At 43.0% G+C, this 25,112-nt stretch overlaps 2 protein-coding genes across 2 annotated transcripts; both read right to left on the bottom strand.

The window, feature by feature from the left end:
- Positions 1-1,898: 1,898 nt before the first annotated feature.
- ywhae1 (tyrosine 3-monooxygenase/tryptophan 5-monooxygenase activation protein, epsilon polypeptide 1) lies at positions 1,899-17,371 on the bottom strand. Its single transcript, XM_080548761.1, is given in 7 exon segments — positions 1,899-2,788; positions 7,596-7,732; positions 9,610-9,816; positions 10,735-10,841; positions 14,313-14,392; positions 14,395-14,511; positions 17,156-17,371. Coding segments are annotated over 7 exon segments (771 nt in total). The 5' UTR covers positions 17,220-17,371; the 3' UTR covers positions 1,899-2,729.
- A 3,690-nt stretch (positions 17,372-21,061) lies between these two features.
- On the bottom strand, positions 21,062-24,800 carry LOC308173752 (adapter molecule crk-like; the record flags this gene model as incomplete). Its single annotated transcript, XM_080548797.1, has 3 exons — positions 21,062-21,205; positions 23,270-23,862; positions 24,575-24,800. 3 exons carry the CDS (start codon positions 24,798-24,800, stop codon positions 21,062-21,064), a joined length of 963 nt encoding a protein of 320 aa, XP_080404923.1.
- Between the last annotated feature and the right edge of the window lie 312 nt (positions 24,801-25,112).

The raw sequence follows: 25,112 nt of genomic DNA, 5'->3' as shown, positions 1-25,112 counted from the left end.
GGAGGAGGAGGAGAAGAGAGAGGGAGGAGGAGGAGAAGAGAGAGGGAGGAGGAGGACGAGAGAGAGGGAGGAGGAGGAGAAGAGAGAGGGAGAAGGAGGAGGACAAGAGAGAGGGAGGAGGAGGAGGAGAGAGAGGGAGGAGGAGGAAGACAAGAGAGAGGGAGGAGAGAAAGAGTATTCCAGTGTGTAATACACAACCTCAGACATCAGATGACATACAAAGATTGGGATTATTATCACGCAAATTAGCAACAGACCATAGAAATTCACTTTTCATGAATATTTATCATTTATATTGTTCTCTCATGATGTAGCTTGGTCACCTGTCCATCAAAGTCGATCTATTGCTTTGAACTGCCAGTGGACCCTCGAAAGCTGGAGGGTTTGATACGTTTGATACGATTCCTCATTACCTCCCATGCATTACAATGAGCCCGCTGCCTTCTTCTGATTTCTACCTCCACCAGCCTCCCCTGATACACTGATACACTTACTGTACAATCAGATTCACAACAGGTCTATTTACTGTCGTGAGCTTAGAATGATAAGGTTCTATCTCCGTTTAGGGCAGTTCAGAGATATTGAGCGTCAACGTTTTTACATTCCATTATGTTTTGTGAGATGGAACCGTTGTATTTTATGAATTACTAACTAAAAAATGTAAACATTTTAAAAATAACACCACACAGGCATTAATAAACACCTTTTTTACATCAGATTATGTAAAAAAACTCAATTTTGACCAGAAATGGAGATAGAACCTTATAATTCTAACATCACGAACTGTACAATCAGATTCACAACAGGTCTATTCACTATGTGTAATAGAAGCTATGAAGCTTAAGAAACCTGCCCAGTTTGTGTTGAGTAAATGTTGTTTGAAGTACAGTAGACCAAGAGCACTAACAGGTATCAATGTTAGTGCAATGTCAGTGCATAGATGAAGTTATGGGTGGTGGTGCTTGTCATTTTGAATTTCCTGACTCACTCCAAACAGTTTTTGGTCATTAATACAATAGGGATTACAACTGGATTGTTCTCATATCCACCATATGTCATTTTACCCCTCTCTTTTGTTCTCCTCACTGCTACACCCTATCACATTATTTATTTATTTATTGATAAGGAGGCTTGAAGAAAGCAGTTCAGTAGATAGAGCGCAGGGGAGGCTGGTGGAGGTAGAAATCGGAGGACGGGCTCATTGCAACACATGGAACGTTGAATGTTGACACCATCCCCGGCTTATTCCATTCCATGCATTACAATGAGCCCAGTCCGTCCTCCGATTTCTACCTCCACACCTCTCTCTCCATCTCTCCCTAGCACATGGGAAATCCCCTGTTCCATCCAATGGGTGCCGCCTCCCTCCCTCCCTCCACTGGGTTTCAAGTGACAATGACTTCACCGGGCCCTCCCAAAATACACTGGCAGGCATCCAGGCCCCAGACAGGGCTTATTTCATGGGTCACTTCTGAACATGTGTTGGGACGGACAGCCATAATTCCATAGCTTCACTCACACATACAAACGATTATTATAAAATAGTCAACAAAACACTAAGTTACAAGACACTAAATTGTTTTACACCAGTCAATAAAAAGAAGACGGACACTTTGGAACGTTTAATTTAGATTGTTTAATGTTAATTCCATGCTGTGTTTCAATAAGAACAAAACAGATCTCTACCTGTGGCTCCGGTCAGATATCCAGTAGTACAAATTAGCTTGAAGTTACACACAATGAAGCAAAACGAAAAACAAGGGAGGAGGGAAAGAGAAAATGAAGAGCTGTATAAAAGAGGGGAGAAGGAGCGGAGAGAAAAACTCATAAAGTTCATGCAGGCTTTGAATCATCTACACTTCTGTCGTTGTTCATTTCCACAACAGAAGCCAATTGAGATTTGTCTTCAACAACTAAAAGCGACAATTATCCTTTTTTTTTTTTCTTCTCCCTCTTTTAAAAAAAACAAACGCTACCAGCTCTGATATCAGAAAAGTGTGTGCGCATTACAGTATTTCAGCACAAGATACAGTCCAGAACACTACAAAACATGACAGGATCACTACAGTGTAAAAGTTAAGCGTTTTGCTCCACATGGATATCAAGAATTTTGCCAAACTTCCTCTGAAAAAACTAAGTTAACAAAAAGAGCACTTTGTTTAGAATTGCCCTCAAAAGGTAATAATAATAATAATAATTATGATTTGCATCTGATGGTTCACTAACACAGACATATTACAGCTCTCACAACTAATAGTCCACATATCAGTAATAAAAGTTAATTTCTGTAATTACATTAAGAAAAAATTCTCAAAATACATCCAGCAACTGATAAAAATATTGAGGAAAAGCAACAAAAAAAACAAAAAACAATTATGAAAACAACGATAACCATTTCATAACCGCTTGTTGTACCAGGAAAATACAATAATCCAGGGACTATTTTTTTTTTATCTTTGCCTTTTCCAAAATGTGTATTCGTCTCAATTAAGTGGTATTTATATTTGAATTTAATTAAAGGGCTAATAAAAAAAACAAAAAAAAAACAAACAATAAAAACAAAAAAACTGATTTAACTCCCTGAACCCTGGGGGTCTGGAGCAGCTGAGAGGAGGAGAGCTACCCTGTCAGTTGGGCGTGTTGGTGACTCCCCTGGGGGAACGGGGGGGCAGGGGGGGGTGGGAGGATGGGGGAGTGTGGAGGCGGGGTCTGTTGGCTGTGATGACGTCTCACTGGGGTGGTGCTTCATCCTCCACATCTTGCAGCGCCTCTTTGTTCTGTTCTTCACCTGTGGATGAACGACAGACACACGACAGACACACGACAGACACGCGACAGACACACGACAGACACACGACAGACACACGACAGACACACGACAGACACACGACAGACACACGACAGACACACGACAGACACAACGTGAGGATGGACAAAGCTGTCAGTCGTTGTTTAGCATCAGACACGTGATACTATATACCCAGTGATCAGATTCAACGCTACAAAACTATATCGTTTGGGGTCCAGGAACGAACCAAAGTGTCCCAAAACCCGCATACACAGTGTCATCCAACTACAGGCTATGGAAGCGACAACCTTGAGCGGTGCAGGTGAACAAGCCAGTGAGCCCGGTGGTCAGGTGGTATCAGTGGGTTACTAAATCATCCAGGTACATGCAGTGAAACATAAACCACTAAAATCCACCCAGGCAGGTAATACACATTAACTAATAAAGCAATAAAAATTAACCATGGATGTCACACAGTCCGAAACTCCAATCTAAACGAGTGAATCTAAATGCTTTTTTTTTTCTTTTTCCCAGCTTGAAATTACCTGTGCTTGACTGCAATCTGCAGCTAGTTAGGGTGTGCCATTAGTACGCTACAAACCATCAGCTTTTATCTACTGAACCATCAGGCAGCATCTGTACAGACACACACGCAAAGCAACTTCAGAGCATACTCTACTAGGAACAAACCTCTCATAACTTACTCAAACGCTTGAGGGCCCGAGGAAGAAACGTCAATCTTACAGACCCTTTTAACTTTCTACCAGGGGACTGAGGTAGTCAAACCAGAGGAAAGGTTCGTTGCAATGCATAGAGACACAGAATGACGTTTGATACCATTCCTCATTCCATCCGTCACAATGAGCCCCGTCCTCCGATTTCTACCTCCATCAGCCTCCCCGGCGTTCTACTACCCAATGAGCTGATTTCTTTATTTCTTTAAGCCGCACAACAAACATCCATATAAAAAATAAAATAAAAAACAACCCCATCAGCCTCTGCTCCTCAGCTGTGACACAGACCAACATGGGGAGTGGGGGTGTAGCAGTGAGTAAGTGAGGAGAGTGGACAGGAAGTCAAAATATCACACGCCTAGAGGCGATTAGAACACTTACAAAAGTACAGTTTAGGGGCAATGAACAGTTGCTTTTTGCTCCTTTAAGCCTCTACAACAGAGGGAATGAGATCGAGAGAGAGAGAGAGAGAGAGAGAGAGAGAGAGAGAGAGAGAGAGAGAGAGAGAGAGAGAGAGAGAGAAAGAAGGAGAGATGTGTCAATAGACTGGAGGTGGACGTTAACGTGGCTACAGCCGTAAAACACTGGAGAGAGCCTGGTGGTGTTCCAGACACAGACTGTTCAGCCTATTCTTCTAAAAACATGAAAACCTACTAGTCTTCAATGTAGATTTTCTACTGAAAAAGGGTGATTGTTTTACCTGTAAGGTCAGATTTCTGTTAAACTGTTAAAAGAACATGAGAGGGTGATGTAATTTTGTTTATTTTCTTGAATCATTTTCTATTCTAATCTATCATATGTAAGATGAAAGCTCCCCAAGTTCACTCGCTATTGCTTTTTCTTTGTTTTTGTTTAGTCTTTACTTTACTTAATATAAAAAAGAAAAAAAAGACTTTGGTCATAGGAACTGTGATATGTTGAATGTAATGACGACTGTTGTAACCAATGACCATTGACAATAAAAAAGAAAGAAAAAGGGTGATTTTTGAGTACAGGACTAGGCTTGATCTGTGTCTGGGAAAGCACCCCGGGGGTTTGGGGAGAGAGTCGGGACCGCTGTGGAGAACGACGGGATGATTAGTAAGTGTGAGATGGAACAGACGGGGTTCCTCCAACTCTGGTATTGTTAAAGCTAGCGTGGATGTGCAGGTACTCGTTCCAAACCAGCCCTAACATGCTTGTCTCCAAAAACAATCAACTAGTCTTGGTCTTCAATCTGGGGCCAGCGACTAGTTGAAGAGGATGAGTGAGTGTGAGAGAGAGAGAGAGAGAGAGAAAGAAATAAGACATATCTTTATTTCATATGAAGACAAACTGTCACATTAGAATTATAAGGTTCTATCTCCATTTTTGGTAAAAATTGAGTTTTTTTTTTTACATAATCTGATCCATTAGGTGTTTATTAATGCCTGTGTGGTGTTATTTTTAAAATGTATAAATGTTTTAGTTAGTAATCAATAAAATACAAAGGTTCCATCTCACAAAACATAATGGAATGTAAAAACTTTGACGCTCAATATCTCTGAACTGCCCTAAACGGAGATAGAACCTTATCATTCTAAACTCACGAAACAATGTCTGTCTATTGCACCTGTGGTTCAAATCCAAACAAGACTAGAACAGAATATGAATAAAACACTTGGACGTCATTATTATGTGTTAGCGTCACGGGAAATGATTGATGTCAAGTTGGGGTAAAAAAAACTACCTTTTAGGAAGCTGAAACTCAATCAAAATAGCAGCACACACCTCAATGAACTACACAGTTTCAGTTTGGGCGACGAGGCCCAAATAGCGAAAAAGCCAAACCTGCCATTTCCTAATGTGTTCCTCAAAGACCCCCCCAGGGGCTTCACATTTTTGATGGGAGTCCAGTCCAGCTCTAAGAAAACCAGTGGTGTAGTCCAGTTTTTTTCTAGTGGGTATACTGTGATTTTCCCCTCCCAGCCTTATATTGTTAATTTCGGAACGCCATAAAAATAAATATGCGCTCCCTGTCTAACGTTATATATCTAACATGTTATAATGCTGATCTGTGCATGATAGTGTTGCATTTTGACATATTTTCATGTCGCATCTCCCCCCGTTGATGGTATATGACGCTATAGTCAGTCCCAATGGTCCAAAAGTCAAGTGCTTCGTAACACAGACGGGGTGAATTTTATGAATGAAAGTGTGAAAGTTCTGTCACAAAACGCCATTACATATCCTTGCACATTTTTAAGTGGGTATATGGAAATCCTTGGCCTTTCCTAGTGGGTATACGGCGTAGTCCTGCGTATCACCTAGACCACACCACTGAAGAAAACCACCTGATTCAACTCATCAAGGGCTTGGCTACTAGTTGATTGGTGGAACCAGGACTGCTAAAGATGGAATGGACCCAAAATATGCGACAGCTATTCGGTTGTTAAGTAAGTCCAGTGTTTCCTCTATATGCATTTATTGGTGGCGGGCCGCCACGAATGAATTTCCTCCGCCACTAATTGATTCAGACAGTCCACTTTGATTCAGGCTGCGCAGAAAGGCAGCGAGTTATTATGACCGGAGAACAGAAAAAAAGCAGATTGAAGCTAGATTTAGGCCGCTTCCAGACCAACATTTCGTTACGATTTAGGGCGTAGTTATTTACAATATGTTACAATGTTGCAATTAACCTCGTCGTTTGTGTTCGCACTGCAATCGAGACTGAATCGCTCTCAACAGGCTTTCAAAACAGTTTTGTGATTGGTCCGAATTTAGCGGGACATTTGGATTTCTCTTTTAGCCCGTCGCCGGTGCCTTTAATCCCGTATCCTAATCGAAAATGCAACATAATCAGCGACGACTGTGGGTTATTGCATTTACTGCTGTTCTCTCTGGTTCATGTTCTTATACCAGTGCTCAGTATAGAGTATTTTAAATGAACATTCGTAATGTATGTCTCTGATGTTCATGGTCAATTAAATCAGCCTATTTTGTGAAACAAATAATGTTCCCGCTAATGGGTTAACCGAGCATTCTCGCACCTAACGTGCAAGCACCTAGCTTCGAACTATTCATAGCAATAAGCGCGGGGCAAAAATAATCTATTGCCTCTAAAATCACCACGAACAGAACGGCGGAGGTACGGGTAAGCAGGTCTCATGTTGGTGTCCTCAAAGGTAAGAGTTGGTTTTCTTTAACTCAACTGATAGCATTACCTTGCTGTTGTTGTTTACCGAATGCTCCATCTGACTGTCACACTGTGATTTTACTTGTGTAAACAGTTAAGGAGTAACGTTAGCCGGTTTTGTGCGTGTACTCTCATGTAGGCCTACTTCGTATTGATCTTTCTGTGTGTGTGTGTAATGCGCGTTCCGCATGTTCCGCTGCAGCTGTAGGATATATTGGTATTTGATCACCTTCTATATAAAATCACCTGCTCGGCTTTAATGACTTAACCGCTATTTAAGAAATTATAATTGTTGCCACCCTCTAGTTTTTGGTGAAACTACGTCCTTGTTTTGAGCGCCAGTGAGCGTTTTATGCGCGTGCACGCGGGAAAAAAATTGCTCGGCGCACCGCGCGCGAAAAACAACCGCTCCGCCACTAATGTGAAAAATCCTGGAGGAAACACTGAAGTCTGACGTCAAACGTGACGTTTTACAATTTACGGGTCCAAACCAGAAATTCCCTGCACCAGAGTACCAGTGTACTACAGCGGTAGAATGACAGTTCAATCGTTTTTTAGACTCGGATCTATTCATACAACAAGGGACACAGCACTTTCCCGTTTTCCCCATATTTGTCAGCGTCTTTGAGCCTCGGAAAAGCGCTATATAAATATAATGAATTATTATTATTACTGAGGCCTTTCAAAGAGAGCGCCTCAGCCAACGATGGACCCGGAAACACGTCACGACTTAACAACCGAATGGATCCCACTGGGAACTGCTTAACATTGCAGATATACTTAAAACCAGAATAAAATCTGATCGAAAGACTGAGCCAAAACCAACCAAATCAAACAGTGTAACGTTTCTCTTCACGTATCGTCAGCTTCAGACGTCACATGCTGTAGGAGTCATAGGAAGGGTTAGGCTCTCTCTTACCGTCGCCCTGCATGTCTGAAGTCCATAGTGTCAGGTTGTCACGTAACAACTGCATGATAAGTGTGGAGTCCTTGTAGCTTTCTTCACTCAGCGTGTCCAGTTCTGCAATGGCGTCGTCGAACGCAGCCTTCGCCAACCTAGGAGGGAGAAAGATGCAGGGTTTAAAAGGTTCTCAAACCCAGGAGGTTTGAACAAGGTAGTTCTGGATTAAATTATCAAAACAGACTCGCGTTTATTAACACTAGAACAGCCATGGCTGTTGACCCCTGTGAGTAAAGAAAAATGTTATATCTTTGCACTCAATCAAATTTCAGGGCCCTCCTTTCATGACTTGTCCTAGATATGTGCGTTCTACCACCCAGTATCCTTACATTTTCAAAATCACATCAGGATAAGCTAGTATGAAGCTATTTTGTAGTTTTTCTGTGTAGGAAGGAAGCAGGCTACTTTACAAGCATTTGACCCCTCGAGGCGGCTTTTTTAGTAGGTAAAAAGACACAGCTGTTCTAGTGTTAGTCAGAATGTTCTAGAAGGTTAACTGAGGGACGCAACACTTTCACTTTCTCATTGAACGCAGCCTTCACCGACCCGGGAGGGCAAAGGAAAAAAAGAAAAGAAAAGAAAAGAAAGGTTTATCATTATGGAATTCAGCCTTCGGCAAGCTGCGAGGCGAAACCTACTGGTTTTAAACATACAGGTTTGTTTGTCAGGAAGTTTGAACAAGGCAGCGCTGGATTCCATTATCCAACAAGACTTAAGCGTTTCTTAATGTAAAATTTCAGCTAAAATAATAATAACAACTCGTATTTGTATAGTTAAAGTAATCGTGCAAATGTTGCAGCTCAAAGTGCTCGCTGAATAACTGAGGAACATAACACTTTCTCTTGACACCGACGTCATAGCGAGAAAGAAAGAAAGACAATTAGTCAACGAAATATCAGTTTGCCTAGCTAATGCCTAATTAACAAGGTGACAGAGTTCTTTGGGGGAGATCCCGGTAATTAATCTTTGACTATTTCACGTGTGCCAAGCGAATTATTTTCAGCATGGGGTAAGTTTCTCAAAAGTTTTGTTGCACTAAAAATCACCCTTCGATCAAGCGGTGAATCATCCACAAAACATTCACCGTGGGCCCCTATTCCAGGGGTCCTCAATTACTTTTCATAGCGGGCCACCCCAACCTCCAGCCTGGAAGGGGGGGTACGGAGATCCGGGGTTATTCAGAAGACATTGGGGGCTCGAGCCTCGAGGCCTAACGAAGTCACTGGCCTCATCTCATCCATTTCTCCCTTTAACAGCTGTTAAACACCTACTCTAGAAAGGCATATTGTTAATTGGTTTATTTTGGTGTAGATATGTTGCAGGTAGCCTATTATAATTTGCTGCACACTAAACATGTTGAGTTGACTGGTCAAGATGTTCGTTGGTCAGCCGATTTCTCTCTTGGCTTTTGATCACGCTTAGGAGATAATACTAGATAATACTAGTCCCATGCGAATCGGGCTTTAGTGTTATGGAGAAATTCTTCCCTGCATGGTTTCTCAACAAAAAATGTATGATCAAGGAGACACATGAGGTGGCCTGGGGTGGTCCAGTGGTCTAGCACTGTGTTGTACAGTGCACATATATGCCCTTGTCGGCATGGGTTCAAATCCAGCCCTGCTGACATGCCCTCCTCTTCTACTGACTTTCCTGTCTATCTTCACTAACATCCAATTAAATGACAAATATGAGTGGGACTGCCTCACTCAGGAAAAAAGAACCTTACAAAAATCAAGTTGTTTGTCCGAGTTTTCGGCCTGTAGTGACTTTTGCTGTGATATGATTGGACGATTTTTATTTTGGTGCGTGGCTTAGCGATAGGTCCATTGAAACAACTCTTAGCTGACAACAATATTTGAAGTGAAAGTCAGTCTGACTTTAGACCAGGTCATAGTACCATAACAGCAGCCATTCATATTATTATATATTTAAAAAATCAATAAAAAAGAGACGCATGAGATGAGGCGCTCACCTGCAGGCGCGGTCGGGTGAATTGAGGATTTCATAATAAAATACAGAGAAGTTGAGGGCGAGGCCCAGGCGGATGGGGTGCGTAGGCGGGAGCTCGATCATGGCGATGTCGCTAGCAGCTTTGTAGGCGACCAGACTGTTCTCCGCAGCTTCCTTCCTGTCGTTGCCCGTAGCGAACTCGGCCAGATACCTGTGGTAGTCGCCCTTCCTGGGGAGACAAGGGAGGGAGGGGCCTAGGTCAGTTGGGTGGTGGTGGTCTTAATAAAGGACCCATAGAAAACGCTGCTATGTACCCAACCTAATGCTTGTTTTAGACAGAGGTTTCCTAGATCAGTGGTTGGTAGAAATCAGAGGATGGGGATCATTGTAATTCGTGGAATGGAGCTCACGTGGTTTTGATACCATTCCTCATTCTATTTCATTTACATTTTTTACCTTTTAGCAGACGCTTATCCAAAGCAATTTACAGTTTGAGATTACAGATTACAGGGACATTCTCCCTGGAGTAATTTACTCAAGAGGCACATTAGTGGTGATGTTCCCAGGTGGGATTTGAACTCATGACCTTCTGATCACCAGTCCAACTCACTAACTTTCCACTAGGCCACCACTACCCCATGCATTACAATGAGCCTGTCCTCCTATTTCTCTGCCTCCACTACTGTTTCAATTCCCCTGGGATCGGGCTGAAGCTCATCACGAGGTGAGTGACTGAAACAGGTGTTTTAATTCTCGGGTTTGAACAAATGTCACAGCACACAGTCACTCTGCAGGACCTGAGTTGCATATTTACACGTATTGCCCATTTTTGTTGTTACTGTACATCCTGATATTGCACTTTTGCAAGAGGAAGTTTGCAAAGTCAGCATTTCATTTGTACAATTGGACATCCTGTGTCCTGTGCATATGATCGATACTCCTTGAGTTGAGTTTGAGGAGCCTAGCTAGAGTGTCACTCAGTCCTGGGGAGAATCAACATCATGCTATAAGAATATTGAATTCATGAGTAAGGGAAAATCACAGGACTGGTCTGCTATATCAACAATTAAAAAGGTATTAGTCACCCCCAACACGACACCTATGCACCTATGAACCAATGAGGAGAGGAGGACAGAGAGACTCTTACATTTTGTAGTAGAAGACCTTCGATTCTCCTGTGTTAGCAGCTGGGATGAGGTGCTTGTCCAGTACATCCAGAATGTCGTTACAGATCGCCTTCAGCTCGTTCTCAACCTGCAGACAAAAAATTATAATTCAATTTAAAAAATCACTAATTACCACCTTGACGATAACACTGACGATGTTACACACCTTGACGATAACACAAGCATCAACTGAGCCATACACGTGGTGGCAGCACTTATCTTATTTGTCTCTTATGTCCTGTACTATTGTAACTTTTTTATTATTATGTGAAGTGAAGTGAAGTGAAACTTTATTTATATAGCGCCTTTCGTACACGGATGCAACTCAAAGCGCTTTACAATGATTGAAAACAAGATTACAGAATTATCTTGAATTATGCTTATTGCCTTGTGCTGCAATGTCAAGAACCGAAGCCTAAGAATTTTACTCTCTCACACTTGTGTAATGTGACGTAACAATAAACTTGAATCAAATTCATTCTCATACAGTGGCAAGAAAAAGTGGATGTGGACCCTTTGGAATTACCTGGTTTTCTGCATTAATTGGTCATAAAATGTGATCTGATCTTCATCTAAGTCACAAGTATAGACAAACACAATGTGCTTAAGCTAATAAAACACAAACATAATGTCTTTATTGAACACATCCCATTGAACATTCACAGCGCTAGTGGGAAAAAGTAAGTGAACCCTTGGATTTAATAACTGGTCGAACCTCCTTTGGCAGCAATAACATCTAGGAGGAGCAGGACCGTTCTTCCTTCCAGAACTGTTTCAGCTCAGCCATATTCTTAGGATGTCTCTCTTGAGGTCATGCCACAGCATCTCTATTGGGTTATGGTTAGGGATGCTCCGATTTATCGGCCACCGATTTAAATCGGCCGATTTCACTCCAAATGACTCGATCGGTGATCAGCAAAAATGGCCGATCGCAAAAACCGATTTATTTTTATTTTTTTCCTGGGGAAGACAGATAACTGAACAGAAAACATAGGAGGACGTAACAGTATGTAAACCATGAAGGCCACGTTTATGATGTCTTTTATACAGCCATATCGACTGACTTGGGCTTCAGGCCCTAACTGGGTGATAGGCCAGACCTTTACTATGCCATAAAAATGGGTCTGCGTTTGCTTGGTGCCTAATGGATCAAAACTTTTGTCTAAAAAGCAAAAAATATGTAGGCTATCCAGTCAGTAGGCCTACAGTTATGTATTTTAAAAAAAATCGGTATCGGTTGATCTTGAGGAAAAAAATCGGTGATCGGTATCGGCCCCAAAAATCCAGATCGGAGCATCCCTAGTTATGGTTCTGGGCTCTGACGAGGCAACTTCAAAAAGGCATTCTGTAGATTTACGGTACTTCAATGTGGGTCATTGTCCTGCTGCATCACCTAACTTCTACTGAGCTTCAGCTGGCCGACAGCCACACCCTGACGTTATCCTGTAGGTGTAGGATACCTGGAGGAACTGGGGAATTCATTTCCCCCTCGATGAAGGCAAGCTGTCCAGGCCCGAGGCAGCTAAGCAGCCCCCAAATCATGATGCTCCCCTCCACCGTACTTCCCTGTTGGGATGATGTTTTCATGTTGGTATGCCGTGCCCTTTTTTACACCATACGTAGTACTGTGTGTTCTTCCTGAACAATTCAACCGTAGCTTCGTCAGTCCACAAAACATTTTCCCAGTAGCGTTGTAGAGTCACGGTGCTCTTTGGCAAACATCAGGCGCACTGCAATGGATTCTTTTGGGAGAGCAGCAGCTGCCTCTGTGGTGATCTGCCATGGACACCATGGCTGTTCTATGTTTTACCTATGGTAGACTCATAAACAGAGATGTTAGCCAGCTCCAATTCGGTTGTTAAGTCGTGACGTGTTTCCGGGTCCAAAGTTGGCTGAGGCGCTGTCATCGAAATGCCTCAGTAATAATAATAATTCATTATATTTATATAGCGCTTTTCCGAGGCTCAAAGACGCTGACAAATATGGGGAAAACAGGAAAGTGCTGCTGTGTCCCTTGTTGTATGAATAGATCCGAGTCTAAAAAAACGATTGAACTGTCATTCTACCGCTGTAGTACACTGGTACTCTGGTGCTTTAGTACACTGGTACTCTGGTGCTGTAGTACACTGGTACTCTGGTGCTTTAGTACACTGGTACTCTGGTGCTTTAGTACACTGGTACTCTGGTGCTTTAGTACACTGGTACTCTGGTGCTTTAGTACACTGGTACTCTGGTACAGGGAATTTCTGGTTCGGACCCGGAAATTGCTAAACGTCACGTTTGATGTCAGACTTAACAACTGAATGATTCCATCAAGCCTTTAGCTGTTACTCTAGGGTTCTAGAGTTCTTTCCCCCCCAGTGAGAATTCTGCGTTGTGTCTTTGGAGTCATCTTGGCTGGGCGCCCACTTCAAAGGAGACTAGCCACAGTACTAAATCGCCTCCATCTATAGACAATTTGTGTAACTGTGGACTGATGAATTAAGCAACAATGCTTGATTGTAGGTCTTCTGAGATCTCTTTTTTGTGAGAATTCATTGGCTCACATCTGCAGATGCTTCTTGTGAATTAGCAAACTCAAAATGTTTGAAGTATCTCTAACCGACACCTCCAATCTCATTTCATTGATTGGAATAGTTTGCTAGCTTTTGTAGAAGTCATTAGCCTAGGGGTTCACATCACTTTTTCCCAACCTACACTGTGAATGTTTGCATGACGTATTCAATACGGACAAGGACAATACAATAATGTGTGTTATTAGTGAAAACAGATTGCGTTTGTTCATTATCGTAACTTAGATGAAGATCAGACCATATTTTAAGACACATTTACACATAAATGTAGGTAATTCCAAAGGGTTCACTTACTTTTTTACTTGCCACATCATTAACAAATGTAAATAAAAAACATTCCCCCCCCACTGCGTACTGCCTAGCTACACGCCTCACAGTAGCTCTTACGAACAGCCACTCAGCATTAACAGTTAAGCAGCCTCTCCCATGTCTGGGTCTGATCTCTCTCTCTCTCTCTCTCTCTCTCTCTCTCTCTCTCTCTCTCTCTCTCTCTCTCTCTCTCTCTCTCTCTCTCTCTCTCTCTCTCTCTCTCTCTCTCTCTCTCTCTCTCTCTCTCTCTCTCTCTCTCTCTCTCTCTCTCTCTCTCTCTCTCTCTCTCTCTCTCTCTCTCTCTCTCTCTCTCTCTCTCTCTCTCTCTCTCTCTCTCTCTCTCTCTCTCTCTCTCTCTCTCTCTCTCTCTCTCTCTCTCTCTCTCTCTCTCTCTTTCTCTCTCTCTCTTCTCCTCTCTCTCTCTCTCTCTCTCTCTCTCTCTCTCTCTCTCTCTCTCTCTCTCTCTCTCTCTCTCTCTCTCTCTCTCTCTCTCTCTCTCTCTCTCTCTCTCTCTCTCTCTCTCTCTCTCTCTCTCTCTCTCTCTCTCTCTCTCCTCTCTCTCTCTCTCTCTCTCTCTCTCTCTCTCTCTCTCTCTCTCTCTCTCTCTCTCTCTCTCTCTCTCTCCCCCACTCTACTAGAGTAGTAAGTATGACTCATGACTCCTGGCCCGTCCGTACCGTTTGCCTGTATTCCCGGATCATTTTCAGTTTGTCCTCTCCTCCCTTGCTTTCTTCCCTCTGTTCGATACTGCTGATTTCCTCCAGGAGGCTCTCCTGGCTCCGATCACGTTCTTGTAGGCCACTGATAGGAGGTTCCTCTCTTCTACTGTGAGCTCGACGTCCATGCCCGCAACTTTCTTCATGGATTCCACCATTTCTGTTGGGGGGGAACAGAGACAGAGAGAGAGAGAGAGAGACAGAGAGAGAGAGAGAGAGAGAGAGAGAGAGAGAGAGAGAGAGAGAGAGAGAGAGAGAGATAAGGGTCAAATCTGTTATCTAATAATATTAGGTAAATGACATTACTATATATATACACAGTGTCTTTACTTCTTACTACCTACCTGGTTCATTCATTTAACATTCTCAACATCATGTATTCTAAAATGAGTCTGTTTCACCTGGGATCTTCTGTTAGGACCCCAGCCCAGCCTACCTAAATGGTTCATACTGCATATGGCCCCACAGCACAGTCCCATAACTGCACTGACATAAAATCACGCCCTATAATCACCCCTCTAAAAACAGCTTCCTCCTCAGCCCCGTTGACGCACAGACACACTGACAGTCCGAACAGAACCAGAACGTGATCGGCACTAGAACACTAGAACAGAACACTAGAACTAGAACAGAACACTCGAACACTAGAACTAGAACTAGAACACTAGAACACTAGAACTAGAACACTAGAACTAGAACACTAGAACAGAACAGAACACTCGAACACTAGAACTAGAACTAGAACACTAGAACACTAGAACTAGAACACTAGAACTAGAACACTAGAACTAGAACACTAGAACTAGAACACTAGAACACTAGAACTAGAACACTAGAACACTAGAACACTGGAACAGAACACTAGAACACTAGAACTAGAACACTAGAAGTCTAGAACACTAGAACAGAACACTAGAACACTAGAACAGAACACTAGAACACTAGAACAAAAACAGAACACTAGAACACTGGAACAGAACACTAACACTAGAACACTAGAACTAGAACACTAGAACAGAACACTAGAACTAGAACACTAGAACACTAGAACACTGGAACAGAACACTAACACTAGAACACTAACACTAGAACAGAACACTAGAACAGAACACTAGACCACTAGAACTAGAACACTAGAACACTAGAACTAGAACACTAGAACACTATAGCACTAGAACAGAACACTAGAACTAGAACACTAGAATTAGAACACTAGAACAGAACACTAGAACTAGAACACTAGAACAGAACACTAGAACACTAGAACTAGAAAAGAGAATGAATGTTTCTAGTGTTCTAGTTTTCTGTTCTAGTGTTCTAGTTCTAGTGTTCTAGTGTTAGTGTTCTGTTCTAGTGTTCTGTTCTAGTGTTCTAGTTCTAGTGTTCTGTTCTAGTGTTCTAGTGTTCTAGTTCTAGTGTTCTGGTTCTAGTGTTCTAGTGTTCTGGTTCTAGTGTTCTAGTTCTAGTGTTCTGGTTCTAGTGTTCTGGTTCTAGTGTTCTGGTTCTAGTGTTCTAGTGTTCTAGTTCTAGTGTTCTAGTGTTCTAGTTCTAGTGTTCTAGTTCTAGTGTTCTGTTCTAGTTCTAGTGTTCTAGTGTTCTGTTCTAGTGTTCTAGTTCTAGTGTTCTAGTTCTAGTGTTCTAGTTCTAGTGTTCTAGTGTTCTAGTTCTAGTGTTCTAGTGTTCTAGTTCTAGTGTTCTGTTCTAGTGTTCTAGTTCTAGTGTTCTGTTCTAGTGCTATAGTGTTCTAGTGTTCTAGTTGTAGTGTTCTAGTTCTAGTGTTCTAGTTGTAGTGTTCTGTTCTAGTGTTCTAGTTCTAGTGTTCTAGTTCTAGTGTTCTGGTGTTCTAGTGCTCTAGTGTTCTAGTTCTAGTGTTCTAGTGTTCTAGTGTTCTTGTTCTAGTGTTCTAGTTCTATTGTTCTAGTGTTCTAGTTCTAGTGTTCTAGTTCTAGTGGTCTAGTTCTATTGTTCTAGTTCTAGTGTTCTAGTTCTAGTGTTCTAGTTCTAGTTCTAGTTCTGGTGTTCTAGTGTTCTAGTTCTAGTGTTCTAGTGTTCTAGTTCTAGTGTTCTAGTGTTGTGTTCTGTTCTAGTGTTCTGTTCTAGTGTTCTGTTCTAGTGTTCCAGTGTTGGAGTGTTCTAGCGTTCTAGTGTTGTGTTCTGTCCTAGTGTTAAAGTGTTAGAGTGTTCTAGCTCTAGGGAACACTAGAACACGAACACTACAACAGAACGAACCCTCCTCGTCCGACCTTATAGGTTAGCTTGCCTTGACCATAACCAGAACCAGAAAGCTTTAGGTGGCTACTATCTAATTTGACAGCTAGCCAGATTAGCCAGCTCAGCTAACGTTTACATGACAAGCATGATCAAGTACATGTGCAAACATCGCAACATATCAGATTATAGATAGATATGGATTTAGCCTGAAACCCTGGATATGGATCTGGCTGTGGTTAGGAGAGAGCTAACCCCTGCATTGCCCAGATAGCCACACAAGCTAACTGTCAGCCCAGATCCGCCATTTTGTCTCATCCCACAATCTCCTCAGCGTTCACTGGTATAGGTCTCTTTATTAATGGTATAGTTAGCAAGCTAGCTAGCTTATAATCGGTCAGTTAACGTAGGATAGATAACGTTTAGTTTAGTTAGCTGGTTTAGCCTGGTTTAGCCTGGTGAAGAGGGAGGAGGGGAAAGGCTAGCTGTGGAGGCTAGCTTATGCTAAGCTAACGTAAGCTAGCTGGCTGAGGCGGAGCTGGGGAAAAAAATGGAATCGAATTTATTTAACAAAATAAATCGTGTCTCTCTCTTACCGTCGTATCTCTCCGCCTGCTCGGCGAGCTTCGCCTGGTACACTAAGTCCTCCCGGTCGCCCATGTTGTGTAGTATAGAGTTAATTTAGGAGGATAGTTTTGATTTAAAACGGTCAAATTTGCGAAACAAGGCGAGTCGATTTTCGTCACAATTTTCGCGTCGTCGAAACAGGTTCCTGGAAATCCAACGGCTTTGAGTTTGAGTGACAGCGCGTTTCACCCTCACACACCCGCTGGTCTCGCGCTGCTGTACGGACGGGAGGAACGGGAGGAAAAGATGGCGTGAACGTTCTATTCCATCCGGGTACCCGTAGCGTCCTTATCACACCACTCACACACACACATACACACACCCCTCTCTATGGCTGTGTTCGAAATGGCATACTAGCATACTCAATTTACTAACTGCATACTGCTTACTAAATTCATAATAAGTATGCGAAAACCAGCCGACCGAAAATCTAGTATACATTTCTTGCATACTCAAATCTCGCATACTATACAGTGTGAACGCACTACATACTCAAAATCTACGTCATATCTAGTATGAGTAGTATGCTAGTATGCTATTCCGAACACAGCCACACCCCTCACTCCCTCTCTATGTATGATAATGAAGATTGTCTGTCAACCCTATTTCTGACATGATGCAATTTCTGACATGATACAATGAATGTGCCAATTTGTTTTTTAGAATGACCAGTTGATGGAACCGTTGTATTTTATGAATTACTAACTCAAAAATTACTAACTCAACATTTTAAAAATAACACCACACAGGCATTAATAAACACCTAATGGATCAGATTATGTAAAAAAAAAAGAAGAAAAAAAGAACTCATAGAAAATATGCACTTATGATACCAGCAACACTCCTGTGTTGGTCCAATTTTGGTGGGTTTTGTGTAAATGACATTAGTGTGTTAAACCTGTCATACAGCCTATCTGCTGTGATGTATAATCAATGTTTTCTTGTAATACTGTGTACAGTGTTTGACAATGTGACCCAGACAATGTGACCCATACTCGATCCCCAAAAAGCTATACTTCAATAACAGGTCAATTCTGTTCATTTTAGGCATTGACTTTATTTACTATTATCTTAACACATTACATGCTACAGAAAATAAAAAGGTCATCTCAACTGTCTTGAAAGAATATAGTGTTATAATACAATGGCACATTTTTTGATAACCACAACAATTTTCCAATGAGCAGTTGACTGCCATCCCCTTACCTCATACAAGGTAATGAATGACTTAAGACATGGTTACAAAAATACAATACTTTAGATATTTATAAGGTATGATTGACAAAATTAAATCATAAAATAAAAGAACTAGATTACATAGGCAACAGGCTTACATAAGCTGGAAGAATGGATGAAAAGGTGAAGATAATAACGTGATTACTGAGCTGTAGATTGTGGCATAAATTGGCACTTGTCAGGCCTGAAACAGGAGCACGTTGTAACAAATTATGTGTGAAAAGGAGATGGAAATGCCTCTAGGTAGGGGACAAGTATTGGACTTTTCCTGGTTTTCCAAATAGCCATTCTTGATCTTACCAATGCACTTTACAAATGATATGATTACAGAAACCTGAATTTCCATAGCTTTTACAGGCAATTAACAGCCACCACAAGCTTTACCAGGCAGTTATCATATTAAAAACATCAGAAATGGCACACTGAGCGAGCAAAAAAACTGGTTACTGAAAGGGTTGGAACTGTCAATGAGTAAGAACATAAACAAAAGGCTAAGTTATGAATGACTGTTAACAACAAAGTGTAAAAATAAAATAAAAAAAAGACTTACATAAGTGCATTCTATGAATTTCAACCACCAGAAACAGCATCACAGTATGTTATCGTCTGTAATGTATCCATCAAAGAAAGAAAGGAGGAATGAGCTTAAGATGGGGTTCTAGCGCCCCCTGGTGGGCAGTTCTGTGTGTTGAAGGAATATCGGGGAGAGACACTCAGAGGTAAGAGTGATCAAATTCACAGGAGTTTCAGGTGAATGCAGCAAGGAGGGGGATAAAGAGAATGGAACTATTGGGTTTTTAAGTCTGACGTCAAACGTGACGTTTAGCAATTTCCGGGTCCAAACCAGAAATTCCCTGCACCAGAGTACCAGTGTACTACAGCGGTAGAATGACAGTTCAATCGTTTTTTAGACTCGGATCTATTCATACAACAAGGGACACAGCACTTTCCTGTTTTTCCCATATTGTCAGGGTCTGAGCCTCGGAAAAGCGCTATACAAAAAAAATAATTATTATTATTACCGGTACTGCGGCATTTCGAAGAGAGCGCCTCAGCCAACTTTGGACCCGGAAACACGTCACGACTTAACAACCGGATAAAGCATACTTCTAATCGTAACAGTTAGAATACTGTGCCAGGTTATTGTACTGAATTAGTTTAACATGATACATTGAAAATAATGGAGATCATTTTCAAGAGTGAACAGCTGTCATTGTCAACAAACGGACTAATTCATTGTGAGTGTTTCTTGTTAACAGAAACACTCCCTATTCAAGTAAGACAACAGTTCAAAACAGTGAACGACTGTTTGTGTGAGTTGAAGGGTTACAAGCGCAACATGATAGACTCGGCAAAAGTCGTGGACTGGCAACAATGTTCATTCTTAAATGTAAAATCCTACCATAGACCTGACGGAACGGTCTGATTCACTGAGTGAATAACTGAAACCAATTGAATTAGACATACAATCAACCTGAACAATTCACTTCATACCCAGGCACATGATAGATGGACGAGAGAGCTAGTAAGGATGTAAGTGAATGGTATCCAATTCTGTTCCGTGCGTTACGATGATGCCTTCCTCCCATTTCTAACCAGCCTCCACTGCTATACAGTGGTTGTGATATGACAGGGCATGTCATAACAATAACCGTCAGAGGAGCTTGCTAAAGACATACACACACACCTAGAAACAGGTTGAACAGACCTAGAAAGCAGGTCGAACAAACCTGCAACCAAGCTGAACATAATCTAGAACCAGGTTGAACCTTTTCTCTCTGGACTAGCTATCACTCTCAACATGTCCCACTATTTCACCTTATTTAAGACAGAGGTTCTTATGTGTTTCACAGGTTACATCTGCAGGTTAAACAAAACAGAAGTGTATAACCAAAAGAGAGAGAGGAAAAAAAGAAGAGATTATAGCCTGTAATGGTCAATCATATTAATACATAATTTCATAACAATATGTTCCTTTTTCTTACAAAAGACTAACTTGTACTTGGTCAGGGCTTTAGTAGTGAGGGGCCACAGAGTGTGATGTGAGCAGGTGAGGGGTGTAGTGTGGATCCGTCGTCCCACTCCACTATAGACAAAGACACAGTTCCTCCGGAGGTCTTCCAGTCCAAGAGGGCGTCGTCTCTCCCTCTTATTGGTCCACAAACACTCTTCCTCTTCCTGTTGACAGTCCACAGCCAAAGTATGTCAGCCAATCAGAGGCTGGCAATACAACAGGCTAGTGTCTTTATCTTTTACGAGCGGAATTAGAGTGTGCGTATGTGTGTGTGTGTGTGTTGCTCTGATAGAAGTAGGGGGTGGTACTCAAGTGGTATAAATACTGGTGGTGAGTGCAGCGATGACGATGAAGACGACACAGCAGCGTAGAAGGATTATCTAGCCGGGGCCAAGGGAGGAAAAGGAAGTGGTGGAGCATGTTGTTGGTTTGGAGGACGAGGAGTGGGAGGGGGGGGGTTATAGGTGCTGGGAGCAGGGTGAAAGAAAGGGAGCCCCCACCGGAGTTCACTATCAGCTCATCTCGTCCTGATTGGTGGAAGGGGGGAGTGGGGTGGTGTGTGTGTGGGGTGGTGTGTGTGTGTGTGTGTGTGTGTGTGTTTAAGGGCGGGGCCCGGGGTCCGTTCTCAGCTGAGTTCGTCCTCAGCAGGGGTGTGCTGCTGGTCCAGCAGCTTGACGTGTGTGAAGGGGAAGTGGCCTCGCTTGCCTTTACACTCGCCTTCCCACTGGCCGTTCACGTTGATCTTGGTCACTTTTACCATTTCGCCCACCTGGAGAAGAAGAAGGAGACACAGAGACACTGGTCACATTGGGAAAGACATAATGCAGGTGATTTCGTGAGCTTAGAATGATTAGGTTCTCTCTCCGTTTAGAATGATAAGGTTCTATCTCCGTTTAGAATGATAAGGTTCTATCTCCGTTTAGGGGAGTTCAGAGATATTGAGCGTCAACGTTTTTACATTCCATTATGTTTTGTGAGATGGAACCTTTGTATTTTATTAATTACTAACTAAAAAATGTCAACATTTAAAAAAATAACACCACACAGGCATTAATAAACACCTAATGGATCAGATTATGTAAAAAACAAAATTTTGACAAAAACAGAGATAGAACCTTATAATTCTAAGCTCACGACTTGCTGTTGTAGAGGGGGGGGAAACACACCCATCACTATGGAACTCAAACTAAACCAGAGCTGCACAGGGTTCCCGGTATCAAAAAAATATAGAGCCCCAATTTGATTCAGCATAATAGTGCTGAGCAGAGCGAAAAATACCTCAGCACCCAGAATGCTCAAAGCATTTTTATTGTAGCTTGATTTTTTTTTTAGTAGGGCAGGGCAGTCCCACTTATATTTTTCATTTGACTGGACAGATATAGTGAAGACAGACAGGAAAGTAAGGAGAAGAATGGAGAGAGGACATGTCAGCAGGGCATGGAGCGGATTCGAACCCATGCCGACATGGGCATATGTGTGCACTGTAGACCGCGGTGCTAGACCACTGGACCACCCCAGGCCACTGTAGCTTGATTTTAACAATGGTTTTGAGAAAACAAATTCAATCAGAGTTGTTGTTCATCAACAGAATGAACATGTGGTGCACATCATGGACACACTGGTAGACGCAGTATTCAAAACTCCCATCGGGTTATTCGAAATATTAGGCCCAAATGGTAAATACGGACGACTTTGCCCCTATTTCACATATTTTTGCAAATCGGCGCCTATAGACTCATTCCAAGAAGCATTGCAGATGTAAAGAAACCAAACAGTATAAAAGGTGAATCACGTCCCCGTCACCAGAACTAAACACTGGACCTGGGGGGGCCATGCTTTCCCCACTGCAGCCCCCACTCTCTGGAACACTCTCCCAAACCACGTCAAAGAATCCAGCACGCTCTCCTTCAAACGGCCCCTCAAAAAACCCACTACTCGTGATCTTAGAATTCTAAGGTTCTATCTCTGTTTCGAATGATAAGGTTCTATCTCCGTTTAGAATGATAAGGTTCTATCTCCGTTTAGGGTAGTTTTAAAAATAACACCACACAGGCATTAATAAACACCTAATGGATCAGATTATGTAAAAAACTCAAATTTGACCAAAAATTGAGATAGAACCTTATAATTCTAACGTCACATACACGCTCACGTCTACTGACTGTGCTTTTGTTTAACTTTTTATATATCCATCTATTCTTGTTCTCTCCATGAAATGCAGTGTCTGGGTGGGTACTGACTGAAAGCACTATACAAAGTAAATGCATTATCATCATCATCCTTATTATTATGCCTGTATCACTGTCCTGCAGATGACTGTTTGACTCTGTTTGGGCAGCTGAGAGCAGAGGTTGAAGAGGTTGTGGTCTCTGGCTCAGGGTTCTGCCTTCATAGAAACTAGAGGAAATGTTCCTGCACACAAACTATTTCCTTCCCACAACGACATCCGCTGTGGAAGCCCTCTCTCCCTCTTCCGGATAGTTCTCTCTCTCTCTCTCCCTTGCACTCTCTCTCTCTCTCTCTCTCTCTCTCTCTCTCTCTCTCTCTCTCTCTCTCACACACACAAAGACTTCTCTCTCTCTCCCTGCCTTGCGCGCTCTCTCACTCACTCACACACACAGCAAGCATTTGGCAGCCTTTTGAATATTCACTGTGTTCACTGACCACCACCACCATCTCTTGTTGCACCACTGTGTCTCCTTTAACTAGCAGAAATGAAAAAGTCAGCTGACTTCTACTAACTGTAGATGAACAGAATGAAAAGAAAAAAAAAGAGAGCCTACGTCAAGGAAGGTGACAGAAACAGAAAGAGAGAGAGAGTGAGCATACATACCTCCAAGGCCAGGGCGGTCTTGTCATAAGCATTGGGCACCCTTTTCTGGATCGCCCGGGCGTACACCGGGCCGTTCTGCAGGTTCGGCAGAGAGGTGGGCTGGGCGTACTGGCTAGGGTCTCCCAACAGAGGAGGGGACAGGGGGCTCGACCCGTCTGCGTTCCCACCGCCGGTCCCCCCCACTCCGCCAGGCCAGCCCCCCCCGGTAGCAGCAGCGCCCCCCCCAGAGTTGGAGTTTGGCGACGCGGGCCGGTATTTCTCCACGTAGGGTACGGGGACCATCCCGGCGCGACCTTCCGAATTCTGGGCGTTCCACCACTGGTCCTCGGGCTTCTCGAGGACGCGGAGGACGTCCCCCTTCCGGAAGGGCAGGTCCTCGTCGTCGTTGCCGGGGAAGTCGAAGAGGGCGCGGACGAACTCGTCCCCCAGGGGCTGGGGGGGCGGGCCGAACGGGACGAACGAGGCGTGTTTGGTCTTGTTGATGGGCTCTATCAGCGTGGTGGTGTCTAGGTAGTGGATCTTGTAGAACTCCAGCAGGGCCGGGAGGGCCTCGAACTCCTGGTCCCCGATACGGAACTGGGGAGGGGGGAGACCTATGGGAGAGGAACGGAGGGAGGGAGAAGGAAAGGAGAGATGTTTTGGTTAGGTTTTTGTTTTGTTTTTCTTATAGTTTACCGGTACATGCTATATCCTCCTGTGCTATGATCAATCAACTTTGAATTGACTAACGTTGATGTGGTGTAAGGTAAGCAATCTGATGGAAAAAGCACAGATACAATTCTAATTCTTAGGAGGATAGTACTTGGGTAGATTGCGAGAGAGTTGAGATTACATGATTAAGGAGGGAACGATTAACAACCCGAGTAGAAATACTTCATCATAATGGATGGCTTAGTCTGAGATAAGACCACCAAATAAATCATAACTGGAATGACTACAATAACTACGTCTGTGGTGTCAATGTTGAACAAAAGCTGTTGGCCAATTATGTAAGTTAATCTTACATAAGTCTGATAGTCTGGCCAGTGCATGTTGGTGGCTTGGTTCTTCTGTGAATGAAGTACAATGTACATACATACAGTAGCATCTATCTGCACCTCAACACACCCGACCCGGTGAAAGCTAAATTAATTTACTTTTATGCATGCACAATTTATTCAGCACTCCCAGTTTCTGGAATCACGCAACACTGACCAAGCCTTGATCTGATCTGCACCCCCAGATCTGCACCCCCAAAAAGCAAAAAGACCAGTTACTGGGCTGACCCGGGCTGGCCCTGTAGTGGAAAAGCACCATTACTCTTACCTGAGCCTGTGGACTGTCTGGGGTTGTTGCTGATGCTGTTGATGATGTAATGGGACACTTTGGAGTTCTCTGAGACGGACAGGACGTAGTCCCCGGGGCTGGTGATGGAGTCCCTGACCAGGAACACCCCGTGCCTCTGTCCCTGCAGGAGCGACACCGCCTCCTGTCTGCTGAGCCTGCCCCAGAACCAGCTGGCACGGTCTTCTGCGTCGAAATTCCCAGCCATGGCTCTCCCACTTCAAAGCCCAAGGCGTTTACTAGGGCCTAGGGTTCACCTCCTCTCCTTATGCACGACCTGGAGCATGCATTCAACTCATGCAACAAACTTTAGCGCGCAGAAGTGGAACACGTTTGGAGAACAGGCGACATCCGCGCAAAGCTCGCGCCTATGTGCGTCTAAATGTACAATGCGTGAGACTTGGTGGTCTTCTGCATCAGACTTGGAGGGGCTACAGATAAGAATGTTAGTTAGGTTATTATTACTCAGTAATATTAATGCACTATAGCAATGCAATTTTGGATAAATAAATAAATAGTT

This window comes from Nansenia antarctica (genome assembly GCF_963989245.1).
Source record: "Nansenia antarctica genome assembly, chromosome: 19".
NCBI classification, from domain to species: Eukaryota; Metazoa; Chordata; class Actinopteri; order Argentiniformes; family Microstomatidae; genus Nansenia; species Nansenia antarctica.
The sequence above is the reverse complement of the archived record's forward strand: the minus strand, read 5'-3'. Positions and strand labels throughout refer to the sequence as shown.